Raw genomic sequence first — 13,465 nt, 5'->3', positions numbered from 1 at the left:
TTCACAAGGACAAAAGAGGCAGGAGAAAAGCAGTGGGGCAGATTGCAAAGGACCTTCCCCTAGCCACGGAGATAAGGAGGTAAGGACTTCAAGTGCTGCACACTGCTTTTTTACCCCCCCCTCCCTTAAGTGGAATAAATTGCTGCAAAAAAGCAGAATGTATGCAAAATAAGCCAATGTGCCAATTTATAGAAAGCAGGATATAGAATTCAACTTTTCTTTTTACATTCTTTTTTTTTTACAAAGTAATAATCATAATTAAGAATAAAATTGTGCACCCCACCCTGAGACCATTCCATTGTAACTATCTCCTTCCCAAAATTTCAACACCTCTTGTGATGGTTTGACCCCTTTCCGTTTTAAAAGTACAAATTCTACAAACACCTTCCGTATCTCCTCAAAATAATTTCTCCTGCATATTCCCCCTCTTACCTTAATGGCACATGTTAATTTATCATTAAATCCGCTCCACTTCCAAATGGGGAGGAGTTGCGGTGGATCGCGTGGCCACCCATTGCCTGGGGGATCCCGGCTAGCCAATCCACTGGCCGGGGGGTGGGGGTGGCCGGATCCCTTTAAGCAGAGGCGCGAGCCGATAACCCACACCTCTTTATACCTTTCTTCCATTGTATATTCTGCCTGCCCCTTCCACTTCCAGAATTCACCTTTTCTTGACAAAGAATATGGGGTACAAGGAGCACACAGTTCAAATTAGGCGGACTTCCTGCTGCTCACACAGCAGAGAACCTGCCTGTGAATTAAAGAACTTGGCAGCCTGGGAATTCGAATGCAAAGCTTGAGACTTGGCGTGCTGGCCTCTTCCTTTGCTATCTACCAACAAGCCCCTGTGCCACTTACTTGCCAGTGGTGGAAGACAGACAGTGAGAATGCCTGTCCCTGGGTGTGTGTCCTGAGGTCTGTCTCAAACCCAAAGGAGTCAATAGCTGGGATGAAGGCTTTGATGGTGTACAGAGGGGAACCTGGGATTGGTGCATCTTGGGTCACGTGGCCTCTGCAAAAGAAAAAAAAAGACATTAGTTTCCCCTTTGATTGCTTGCCAAAATGCCCCAATCCCAACTCAGGAGACTTGGCCCAGCAGGGGATAAAGGAAGATGGCAAGTTTCAGCAGAGAAGTGGGCAAATAGGAAAGACTCACAAGCAGAGCTGAGCAGTTACAACACGTGTAGTAAAACACAGAACTGAAATGGGAAAAGAATAGGAATGTAAACATCTGAGGCAGACGAGCCCAACACCCTGTCTCCAGCATCAGATGCCCAGTGAAGGTTACAAGCAAGGCATGGTGGAGACAATCATTCCATTTGATCCCAGTAACTGGTACTCAGGTCAGAATGAGCTATTGTGGAGGAAACCAAAAAAAACAGCAGTCCCATCTCCTCTTCCTTCATGCAGACAAGAAAAGGACACCCAACCGCTTTCCTACTGTTACAGTGGTACCTCAGGTTACAGATGCTTCAGGTTACAGACTCCACTAACCCAGAAATAGTACCTCGGGTTAAGAACTTTGCTTCAGGATGGGAACAGAAATCGTGTGGTGGCGGCGGCAGCAGCGGGAGGCCCAATTAGCTAAAGTGGTGCTTCAGATTAAGAACAGTTTCAGGTTAAGAACGGACCTCCAGAACGAATTAAGTTCTTAACCCGAGGTACCAATGTATTTGGTACGTTTTCGAGCACAATTCAAAGTGTTGGTGCTGACCTTTAAAGCCCTAAACGGCCTCGGTCCAGTATACCTGAAGGAGCGTCTCCACCCCCATCATTCTGCCCGGACGCTGAGGTCCAGCGCCAAGGGCCTTCTGGCAGTTCCCTCATTGCGAGAAGCAAAGCTACAGGGAACCAGGCAGAGGGCCTTCTCGGTAGTGGCGCCCGCCCTGTGGAACGCCCTTCCAGCAGATGTCAAAGTGATAAACAACTACCTGACATTCAGAATACATCTTAAGGCAGCCCTGTTCAGGGAAGTTTTTAATGTGTGATATTTTACTGTATCTGTGGTTTCTATGGAAGCCGCCCAGAGTGGCTGGGGAGGCCCAGCCAGATGGGCGGGGTATAAATAATAAATTATTATTATTATTATTATTATTATTATTACTAATATTATACATTTCAACAGCTGAATTTCCACCAAATGTCGGCAGGCAACAGATCTCCGAGAACAAGCTAAAGGGGAGCATTTCGAACCTAAAGCAACACAGAAACTAAGCAGTTAACCAATATGGCTGCCACTCACCTGCGCCTGGCCAGGACCGTGTATACTGCAGAGACGCAATCCGCAGGGGCCTGGACTTCCACGAAGTAATATGGCTCCATTAACCGTGGGGTGGCCTGAGGAAGACAGAAGGAAGGAGTCTTTAGCAACAGCAGGTGACAGCAGCATCTGGGTTCAGGAGCTCCTTCTTGTCTCCATTGCTGCTATTAGCAGACAGCACTAATAAACATGCCCTGATCAGATTTGGGGGGTGGGGACTGGCCTCCAAGTGTCTTTTGCACAGTGAAGACTTCCAAGAGCTGCACATTACGAGGACAGGAGACAAGTTATCTTTCAGAGGGGCGGCAAGGGAACTGCAAAGGCAGTTCCCTTTGCAGTTACTGCGCCCATTTCCCTGCTGCTGCTAGTCAGCTGTGCCAAAAGAACAACCTTAAAGGAGAAAATCTGCTAGGATTTAACCTCCTTCCGTCGGGCCTGTAAGACAGAGCTATTCCGCCTGGCCTTTAATTTGAATTCAGCCTGCTCTTTTATTTCCCTTCCCTTCCCTCCCCCTCCCGTTTTATGAAGATGACCCGCTCTGAGACCCCAAGCTAATTCTCCCCTGGTCTCTTCGCTGGCCCAAGTAGGACCAATTCAGCCAGCTAGCCCTGGGGACTATCTAATGCTTATTTCCCCTAAACTGATTTTTGAATTTTATTGTTATTCATGTTTTTATACTGTATTTTATGCTGATTTTATAATTAAGTGTTTTTAATTTGTTGTTAGCCGCCCTGAGCCCGGTTTTTGAACCAGGAAGGGCGGGGTATAAATAAATAAATTATTATTATTATTATTATTATTATTATTATTATTATTATTATTATTATGGCTGCTTGGGAGTGGGGACACGCAAGGCGCTGCAGGGCGGTTCTTACCATGAGGAAGGCAGAATACACCACCCGCCTGGCTGTTGGGATGATCTGCCCACCTCCCCGGTGCAACGGTTCCTGGGCGATCACAGCATCCAGGATCTTGAATTTCACATTGCGGATCACTGGAGTGAAAGGAAATAGAGGACACCGTGAGAGACGTGGGGTTGGAAAGGTTTTGGCTGGCAAGCCTACGCTCAGGCTGCAGGGACTCCAATCCCTCCCGCAGTGGGCAGTCAAGAAGCAGATAAACAAGAAGAGTTCTTAACGAGTAATTTATTCAATATTCACACGAAGAGACAAAGGAATGCAGTCCTTCTGAGAATAATGGCGTTGCTCTGAGTAAAGTCCCACTCCTCCGTCTCTCCTATTATACGTCATCCCTGCGTCAGCTGATCTGAGCTTTCTGCCTCTCAGCTTTCTCTTCTACTACTCTCAATGCCCGCCTTGTCCTGGGAGAGGGGGTCAGGAATGCTTTTCAAAGAAACTGAGTCTGTTAGCTGTCTCTCCTCTGGTTGTTCTTCTTCCTGCTCTTCCTCTCCCAATATTTCCCAGCTTCTCCCCTCTGCAGCCTCTGAACTCTGACCTTCTGCAAACCACTGCTGTAAATCTATATTGCTCTCCTGTTCTTGGGAAGGTTCAGGAGAGGGGGGGCGGTCCCCCACCATTCCTCCTCAGTCCAGCCCCTGACATCTACCAAGGAACTGCAGGAGACTTTAACAATACCCTTTCCCTTGTTATTTTAGGTGAGTCTCAGCTTAGTAAAGTAGAGACATCCCCTTGCCAACAAAGGTCCGTATAGTTAAAGCTATGGGTTTCCCAGTAGTGATGTATGGAAGTGAGAGCTGGACCATAAAGAAGGCTGATCGCCAAAGAATGGATGCTTTTGAATTATGGTACTGGAGGAGACTCTTGAGAGTCCCATGGACTGCAAGAAGAACAAACCAATCCATTCTAAAGGAAATCAGCCCTGAGTGCTCACTGGAAGGACAGATCGTGAAGCTGAGGCTCCAATATTTGGCCACCTCATGAGAAGAGAAGACTCCCTGGAAAAGACCCTGATGTTGGGAAAGATGGAGGGCACAAGGAGAAGGGGACGACAGAGGATGAGATGGTTGGATAGTGTCTTCGAAGCTACAAACATGAGTCTGACCAAACTGCAGGAGGCAGTGGAAGACAGGAGTGCCTGGCGTGCTTTGGTCCATGGGGTCATGAAGAGTCGGACACGACTAAACAACAACAACAGCTTAATAATAATAATTAATTTTATTATTTTTACCCTGCCCATTTGGCTGGGTTGCCTCAGCCACCCTGGGTGGCTTCCAACAAATATAAAAGCATAATAAAACATCAAGCAATAGAAACTGAACACGGCTGCCTTCAGATGTCTTCTAAAGGTTGTATAGTTACTCATCTGCTAAACATCTGAAGGGAGGGCATTCCACAGGGCGGGCGCCACTACTGAGAAGTCCCTCTGCCTGGTCCTTGTAGCTTTACTTCTTGCAGTGAGGGAACTTCCAGAAGGCCCTTTGTGCTGAACCTCACATTCTAAAATTTACACAAGTGAACTTTCTGCTGCTTAGAGTCTTTTTTTCTGAGGTACAACAGAGTTCAAAAGCCCCCTAATTATTCAAAGGCTTTTTTGAATCGCGTTGACCACTGATAAAACCAAACACGAGCTAAACCTCTGTTTGCTTCCGTCTCCAATTTCTTTGTGCATTCCAGAACCATAGTCCAAATAAGAACAAATTAGGAAAAGGCTCTGGATTAATCTCTGGGAAAAGTTCACATTTCCCTAGAGGAATCTGGGAACGAGTCACGAGGCTGCCGCTGAGAAAAGCCTGGAGTCACTGTCATTTGAGACCCACTAAGATGCGACAGTTTCACTTTTGGTAGAAAACGCAGCTTGGGTGGGATGGATCTGAAAATCCCTAGGACAAGTTAATTTTTCTAGATCTTTTACTTACACTCATCACAAAGGGGCCCTTCCCTGGTCCCCCACTGGAAGCCCTGCACGATGCTGTCCTTCACGGAACCCAAGAGGGTTTTGTCAACCTGTAAAAGAAGAAAAACACACATAGCAGCTGAAGTAGCAAGTAGCAGCAAGGAGAAGTTAATCTCTGTGTGTGAACTGGAATATGTGGCACTGAAGCTCCCTCTGCAGAAAATTTACAGGCAGGGGAGAGAGTGGTGAAACACAGCCACAAGGTCAGTTCAAGGTCTCTTAGGAAGTTGGAGTTAAAAGGCTTTACAGCCAGAGTGTCCTTCCTTTTTCACAGCTGCTTGCTCTACCAGTGCAGCAGACCAGGTGACCTGCTTCCATCTCCATACAAGCAGGAGAAAGGCTGGCTTCAGGGACGAAATGGGAGTCATCTCTTAGTCGCGCCTCGAGCCAAGACTTTCTTCAAATGAGTCTGTCTGGGTGGAGTACAGAGCACGCCAGTGTTCTGGACCACTGGCTTGCAACACGTAGGGAGAAATTCTGAAGACAAATACAGCTTTTCCTAAGCCATGTGATTCCCCCACCCCAATTCTCCATGAGCATCATCTGCACAATTTATTTCAGGGTTCACAGGATCCGATAATTCTTGGATGTGAAATCTCTTGATACCTGGGCTGCAAAACTGAAGTAGTCCTAGGCAAGAGTCATTTGATCACTGCAGGCTAAAAACCAACCCAAATCTCTCTGGCAAGGTCCTTACCTCTGAGGGCAGGGTGTCATCCACCAGGATGTTTGGTCCAGTAGCATCAGGCCCAAAGGCCCAGATGGAACGGGCGGCCAGCAAATCCCAGTCATATTTGGTCTGGAAAAACTCACCCAACTTTTTCCTAAAGGGAAGAGATATGCAAACATTGAAGGAACTCAAGTACTAACTGGTTTAACCTTCTCACCAACCCCTCTCCAAATGTGCAATGAATCAATATCTGATAGACACTTGTCTACTTTCCCCGTACACATTTATTAGGTAAGAACATGGGTAGGCAAACTAAGGCCCAGGGGCCGGATCCGGCACAATCGCCTTCTAAATCCGGCCCACGGACGTTGTTTTTACATGAGTAGAATGTGTCCTTACTTAAAATGCATCTCTGGGTTATTTGTGGTGTTTTTACACGAGTAGAATGTGTGCTTTTATTTAAAATGCATTTCTATGTTATTTGTGGGGCATAGGAATTTGTCCCCCCCCCAAAAAAAAGTCCGCCCCCCCACAAAATCTGAGGGACAGTGGACTGGCCCCCTGCGGAAAAAGTTTGCTGACCCCTGGGTAAGAATGTACTGCTTCCATTGGAAACTTGACTGTAACCATTCTAAAGTATGAAACTGTTTTATATGGCTGTAATGTTTATTAAATTAATTGGCTAATCAACAAGAAACATTTAGGTCAATAATTGGGGCCTTGATTAATCAAGACATAGATTTGTTTATTTTAAAACTTATTTTTAATAGAAGTATTTTGTCTCTTCTGACTCCAAAGGCCTGGCTTTCTTATGATTTTGTGCATTAGCAGGTTTCAGATATGGATGCCCTATGCAAGCAAGAGTGATGAAGTCCCTCTCTTAAGGAGCTGAGGTGAACTTCCTAGTGTCTGAAGGCTAAGAAAATGTGTGTGTGTGTACTTGTCTATCACAGTTAACTCTTCAGCAAACTCCATACCTGTTCCATGTTATCTGTACCACTTCATTCTCAATGTCTTCAGCCAGACCCTTTTCCAAAGGCTCGGCTATCATTGTGATCTTGTTCCTGGAACAGAAAGACATGTCAATTCAGCTGGAGAGGAAGAGGTAAAAGCAATGCTGGTCCGCTGGGAAACTGCTCTTCAATTTAAGCCAATTAAAAGTAGGAAGGCGACTGCTCTGGTAGTTTGAAATGGCTGTTTTCTTGTTCTGCTGTTAGGGGATAAGGGTGAACAGTTGTTGCCCCTCTTCAACTCAAGATCTCTTAAAGAACTGAAGAGGGCCAATATATCTTCTCTTAATCATCTGCTCTCTAGGGCAAGAGTAGGGAACCTATAGCCCTCCAGGTGTTGAACTCCAAACTCCATCAGCCCCAGCTAGCAAAGCCAACTGTCAGGGATGATGGGAATCATAGTCTAATGATATCTGGAGGGCCACAGGCTCCCTCCTCCCATTCCAGGGTTTATTTTCCAATGGGGTTCTACCCAACAGGTCCCACCTTGTTCTACTGCATCTCGTGCCTCTGCAGTTTAGTCTGAAAGGAGCAAATTCGTTCAAAATAGCAACTGCAAGCAATAAAGGCCTGCGGACATAAACAAAATGCTTGCTTTCCTTCTAGGCAAAATTATACATCTTCTTCTGCTTCTGGAAAAATTGCCTATGGCAGCATAAAGAAAACATCCCAACCCGTAGGGATAATATGAACAGCTTGCTGAATTGAAAACAATTGCCACTGGAGGGAATTTCAAGTGGCTATCAAGTCATGCTCCCTCCCAGGTTACGTGAAACTTTTTAAACACAGCATATCCAAATCTGGCTGCCCAAGGGCTAAGCCAGTTCATTCAGTGCAAGATGGTGCCTTAGCTTTTTTTTGTAATAGCACCACACCCGTGGCTCGCATTTTAAGACTCTCATCAAATATCTTACTTTTTATTGGGTGTCTCGGCAAAACACTTCAGGGAAGAGGTTTCCACAACCGTCTCGCAGAATGTGACAACAGGGTCAGCTACCTTTGAAAAGTGAATAGAAGAATGGGGTAGAGGGGATAAAAAAACCTGAGTGATGGACCCAACCTCCCTTGTTCAATTCAGATGGGCAAACCAAGATGAAGATAGAAAATGCCACCCCCCCAAATCAACATATCAGAGTTAGAAAGAGAATCTTTTTTGTACCTTGATATCAATCTCCGAATACATTTTTCGCAGATCGTGCATGACACAGTCAAGATACAGCTCGCCTGTTCCCAAGATCACGTGTTCCCCAGATTCTTCCACCTGGAGGCACATGAACAAGATAAGCTTAACAAAACCGACAACCATTCAGAACTTCATATGGGCTGCATTAGCAGCTGGAACGTACAGCAGAATATGAAGGCTCGACTGAACCTTTTGGGGTAGATCAGAGTGCTGGATGCTGGGAACAAACAAGGAATATCACAGGCATCTTTTCCGAGTGTAGAAAAAGCCAGGCCCTAAGGAGAACAGCCCCGAATCCCTAGCCCCCACCCCCAGTGGCAACCAGCAACTGATAATGCGCATTTAAGACAGAATCAGTGCACAAGGAAACACACGCCACGTAATACACTCAAACTTAATGCCCACAACCCATGAGTATTGCTGTTTCCCACATTGGCGCTGTAACTACCGTATTTTTCGCTCTATATAAGACGCACCTAGTTTTTGGAGGAGGAAAACAAGAATAAAAATATTCTGAATCTCAGAAGCCAGAACAGCAAGAGGGATTGCTGCGCAGTTAAAAGAGCAATCCCTCTTGCTGTTCTGGCTTCTGGGATAGCTGCGCAGCCTGCATTCTCTCCATAAGACGCACACACATTTCCCCTTACTTTTTAGGAGTGAAAAAGTGAGTCTTATAGAGCAAAAAATACGGTACATTTTGAGGCACCTATACAAAGCACATCCCGCTTTTCGAATTTGCCATACAGCAGAAGTGTAAAAAGCACATCTCAGCAAAGACCTACCAGTAAAAAAGAAATGAAATGAAACAAGAGCCTTGAGCTCCTGCCACGAATCTGGCCTCCCAGGTACCCTTGTCATTGGCACACACCTCAAAGCTGTGCTTTTTAAAACCTTGCCCCAGGAGGTTTTCTGATTGCCTAGAATTCTTCCCTAAAGGGGACTTGATAGTGTGGAGAAGGAAAGTTGCAGTCTGCTCCCTGTTCCTACTGCCTCTCCATCCCACCCATCCAAAGCAATCGCACACACCTTGGTGGTGAGAGACGGGTAGCTCTTATTAACCTTACGCAGACCGTCCAGCATCTTGGGGAGCTCAGAGGGGTTGACAGGCTCAACAGCTATTTTAATGACAGATGTGGTGTTGAATTTCAAAGGGCGGAAGATCTGAGCCTGAAACAGAACAAGAAGATAATTATCATAACCACAATCAGTAACTGTGTTCTGCCTTTCTTCCAAAGAGCTCCAAGTGGCAGACTTGGGGTTATAACAGTGATCCTCTATGGCAAAAATAAGAGAATTTTGGTTTCATATGCTGGTTAGCAAACAGAGATAAAATCACAATTTCCCAGTTCAGATGAACCATGGTTTAAACAAACCACAACAGAAGCTGGAATGAGGGAGGAGGAGTGTGTGGGCCCAACACTTGTTCTCTGCTTAATAAACCATGATTTAGTAACCTGAAATTATGTTTTAACCAGCTCTATGCCAGCACAAGAACAAACTAGAAAAACAAATTACATATAGATTCTTAAGGTCCTGGTCTACTCAACACTTAAAGCACACCTGAAGCTGGCCAATACATACACACACAGCTGAGGAGGAGCCTTTTATATAATTTGGCTAAAACAGACTGGATGGAAGAACAGGCAAGGAGACAGTGTCAATGCACAGAATGCCACATTGGTCTGCTGCAGAAGGCAGGCACCATGCTGTTCTCGTATCTATTTCCATTGCCCACAAGACAAGGGAGATGTTGATGACGGCTGCTTTACCTCTTCATTGCCTCTGGGCTCAGTGATGGTGGCTGTCTTCACAATAGGCTGGTCCACTCCCTCGATGAGCACCCAGTTGCCAGCAGGGACTCTGTTCACCTCTATGTGATACCTGAAATAAAACACATTGAATTGAAATTGAAATACTTTATTGTCACTTGCACAACTTGTATACAGTGAGATTACACAAGCACCCCCCACTCAGCTCTCTTAGTCTTAATTTCCCCTCGTTTACTGACGCACACCCACCAAACCTGAAAGTCAGTTGCCCTGTTGTTATATTTTCATTCAGCAGCCTAACAGCCCACGGATAGAAGCTGTTCTTTACCCTGTTGTTGTGACTAATCATGTTTCTATATCTTCTGCCCGAGGGCAGGAGATCAAGAAAGCGCCGGCCAGGGTGCGAGTCATCCCTGAGAATTTTCCTCACTCTCCTGAGGCAACGTTCTTCCGCGATGTCATCCAGCGGATTCACGGGACAGCCCATAATACACATGACTTCTTTACACCTTTGAAAAAGTCATGTTTCCCATCCAAGGAATACACTTTTCTTGGCTGTCCATAACTGTGACTTCTGCACATAGTGTGTGTGTCTGAACAGTTTGTCAGAAAGTGGGAAACTACTCAGATGCAGGCCAGCCATGTAGAGAGAAGAGACAAGGGGAAAGCGTCGTGGGCACCACAAACAATGCTAGCCCCAAAAGCAGCACAGCTCCTGACTACTGGTGGTCAAGCCCATCATAAACCTGCGCTCTCCCACACTCTGCAGCTACTTTCAACAACAGCAGAAATCCCAGACTGTGTGCTGGGTTTCACACTGCTACAGAACAACAAACCCCTGTGTTGCAAACTTAACACAACAAACAACACAAGCAACACGATGACCAGTATGCTAGATAGCACTGCAATTCTTATCGCATAATATACATAATTTAGTACAACAAAAACAAAATGTGTACGCTTGTAAATTCTCTAATATATTTGAAATCAAATGAACACACGTCTGACAATCTTTGAAAGTCTGTAGAAGTATAAACAGTCCATAGTTGAAACAAAGTAATAGATGCTATCCTGTGGGCTAAGCGATAAAACTTTTTAGGCGTTCATGGTGCCAAAGTAGTAAGTGAATGACAACGTAGGACAGTGATCCCGGATAATCTGACTGTTTTGCTGGAATCTTCTTCAGCACAACCCACAGGTTAGAAAAATGCACAAGGAGCAATGGTCATAAGGATATGTAATAACATTGTTATTCACTTACTACTTCGGCACCATAAACGCCTAAAAAGTTTTACCGCTTAGCCCACAGGATAGCATCTATTACTTTGCTTCAACTATAGACTGTTTATACTTCTACAGACTTTCAAAGATTGTCAGACGTATGTTCATTGGATTTGAAATATATTAGAGAATTTACAAGCGTACACATTTTGTTTTCGTTGTACTAAATTACGTATATTATGCAATAAGAATTGCAGTGCTATCTAGCATACCGGTCATTGTGTTGCTTGTGTTGTTTGCTGGGTTTCACACTGCACCTGCCACCCCAACCTGCATGGAGAATGCAAAGCAGGGATCCCGCTAAAGCCTTCCCCAGAACCGCCTACCTTGCTACAGAGATCCAGAGGCGCCCCACCGTGCAAATCTGCGAGTCCTCCTCATCTTCCAGGGTGTAGTTTTCTCCAAGGACCTTGACAGGCTGCCCTGCATGGATGGTCCCACTCAGCACCCTGCCGAAAGCATGGAACTGGACCCCATCGTCCGTACTGTACATCTTTGTGGTGTGGCACATAAGCGGGCCCTTCCAGACAAAAAAGGTTTTGACAAAGATCAGCCTTCGTGTACCACGGATACAGACAAAGGTGTATGAAAACAGTGGCCACGGTCCAGAGGAAAAGCAGCTGCTTTTTGGATTTGAGTCCTGGAAATTTGATCGACCAAATCCAGACACTGCTGTCCAAGATGAGGCTGCCAATACTGGGCTGAGGGAACACCTGGGCCAAACCCATTAAGTTCATTATTCTATGGACTCATATACAGTGGTACCTCAGGTTACATACGCTTCAGGTTACAGACTCTGCTAACCCAGAAATAGTACCTCAGGTTAAGAACTTTGCTTCAGGATGAGAACAGAAATCGTGCTCCGGCGGCGTGGCAGCAGCAGGAGGCCCCATTAGCTAAAGTGGTGCTTCAGGTTAAGAACAGTTTCAGGTTAAGAACGGACCTCCGGAACGAATTAAGTACTTAACCTGAGGTACCACTGTAATAACAAACCTATGGCCTTGTGAGTTGGGTGTAGAAGGCACTGGGGTCTCCAAAGAAACGTAGGAGCTGTTACAGATGTCTCAAATGGTTGTACATCAAACACATAAGACAGACAGATGTAATGGCAGCAGTTAATGCTTGTTATTCATAAGTCAGACCTGTTCCCCTATAAAGTCTTGTTTTACCCTAAAGAACACGTTGAGGAGAGCGAGATCCCATAATTTCACTGCCCGCCTGCTTTTCCTTTCAGCCTAGCTCCAATTCCAAACTCAGGCCCAGGGAAGCAACTTCACCAAGTTCCGCTCTCATCTTTTGTGCGGCCTTTTGAGGTCAGTGCCTACTGCAGCTCACCCACAAACCAGGCAAAGACATGAACAATCAAGGGTGGCTGCTGTCGTCACATCAAGCTTGACCTAAGACACTTAGCTCCCTGACAGAATTTACAAAATCTATTCCTGGCACAGCCATGACAGTTAAATAGGGTTTAAGCTCAGAGTGCACTCCCTTCAGGCGTCTGCTGTTTCTCTGACCCACTAGCTTGGGTGGCTGACAAATAAAACTTCAATGCGGGTGCTCTTAGTCAATTTCAGCACAGATCATTCTTAGAAACAGTTTACATACATGTTATAAATGCAGCGTGGGAACACGTTGAAAATTCCCCACGGGACAGTGGCCACTGAGTGGAGATTCGTTCGCATACACACAGGTTGTGCAAAGAGTGGTACATAAAGTATAAAATTATACAGTCGTACCTTGCAAGTCGAACAGAATCTGTTCCAGAAGTCCGTTCGACTTCCAAAACGTTTGGGAGCCAAGGTGTGGCTTCCAATTGGCTGCAGGAAACTCCTGCGGCCAATCAGAAGCTGTGGAAGCAGCGACGGACGTTTGGGTTCTAAAGAACGTCCACAAACCGGAACAATCACTTCCGGGATTGCGGCGTTCAGGAACCAAAGCAATAGACTTCCGAGGTACGACTGTAATATGGATTAGGTGGTAGACCCTAAGCAACAGCATAACTTAAAAAAATAATAATCTACAAAGTGATGGACAAACCATCAAATCAAAACAGACTTACAGAACACTGCTTCCAAGTACAGCCATAGTAAAGGATCCCTGACCATTAGGTCCAGTCGTGACCGACTCTGGGGTTGCGACGCTCATCTCACTTTATTGGCCGAGGGAGCCAGCGTACAGCTTCCAGGTCGGGTGGCCAGCATGACTTAGCAGCTTCTGGCAAACCAGAGCAGCGCACGGAAGCGCCGTTTACCTTCCCGCTGGAGTGGTACCTATTTATCTACTTGCACTTTGACGTGCTTTCGAACGGCTAGGTTGGCAGGAGCTGGGACTGAACAACGGGAGCTCACCCTGTCGCGGGGGTTCGAACCGCCAATCTTCAGATCGGCAAGTCCTAGGCTCTGTGGTTTAACCCACAGC

At 45.9% G+C, this 13,465-nt stretch overlaps 1 protein-coding gene across 1 annotated transcript in view; it reads right to left on the bottom strand.

Annotated features, from left to right (window-relative positions):
- The window catches only part of EFTUD2 (elongation factor Tu GTP binding domain containing 2), a 30,104-nt gene that overhangs the window by 1,561 nt on the left and 15,078 nt on the right, over nucleotides 1-13,465 (bottom strand). Inside the window, exons 16-26 of the mRNA XM_081883906.1 lie at nucleotides 11,374-11,567; nucleotides 9,767-9,878; nucleotides 9,024-9,164; nucleotides 7,974-8,075; nucleotides 7,729-7,811; nucleotides 6,782-6,868; nucleotides 5,832-5,958; nucleotides 5,097-5,184; nucleotides 3,136-3,254; nucleotides 2,243-2,337; nucleotides 859-1,012 (exon numbers count right to left, since the gene is read on the bottom strand). Of these exons, the coding sequence (XP_081740032.1) occupies nucleotides 859-1,012; nucleotides 2,243-2,337; nucleotides 3,136-3,254; nucleotides 5,097-5,184; nucleotides 5,832-5,958; nucleotides 6,782-6,868; nucleotides 7,729-7,811; nucleotides 7,974-8,075; nucleotides 9,024-9,164; nucleotides 9,767-9,878; nucleotides 11,374-11,567 (1,302 nt within the window). The remainder of the gene's footprint in view (nucleotides 1-858; nucleotides 1,013-2,242; nucleotides 2,338-3,135; nucleotides 3,255-5,096; nucleotides 5,185-5,831; nucleotides 5,959-6,781; nucleotides 6,869-7,728; nucleotides 7,812-7,973; nucleotides 8,076-9,023; nucleotides 9,165-9,766; nucleotides 9,879-11,373; nucleotides 11,568-13,465) is intronic.

Source organism: Podarcis melisellensis (assembly GCF_964234715.1).
Source record: "Podarcis melisellensis genome assembly, chromosome: 13".
Taxonomy (NCBI): Eukaryota; Metazoa; Chordata; class Lepidosauria; order Squamata; family Lacertidae; genus Podarcis; species Podarcis melisellensis.
This window is presented reverse-complemented; position numbering and strand designations above follow the sequence as displayed.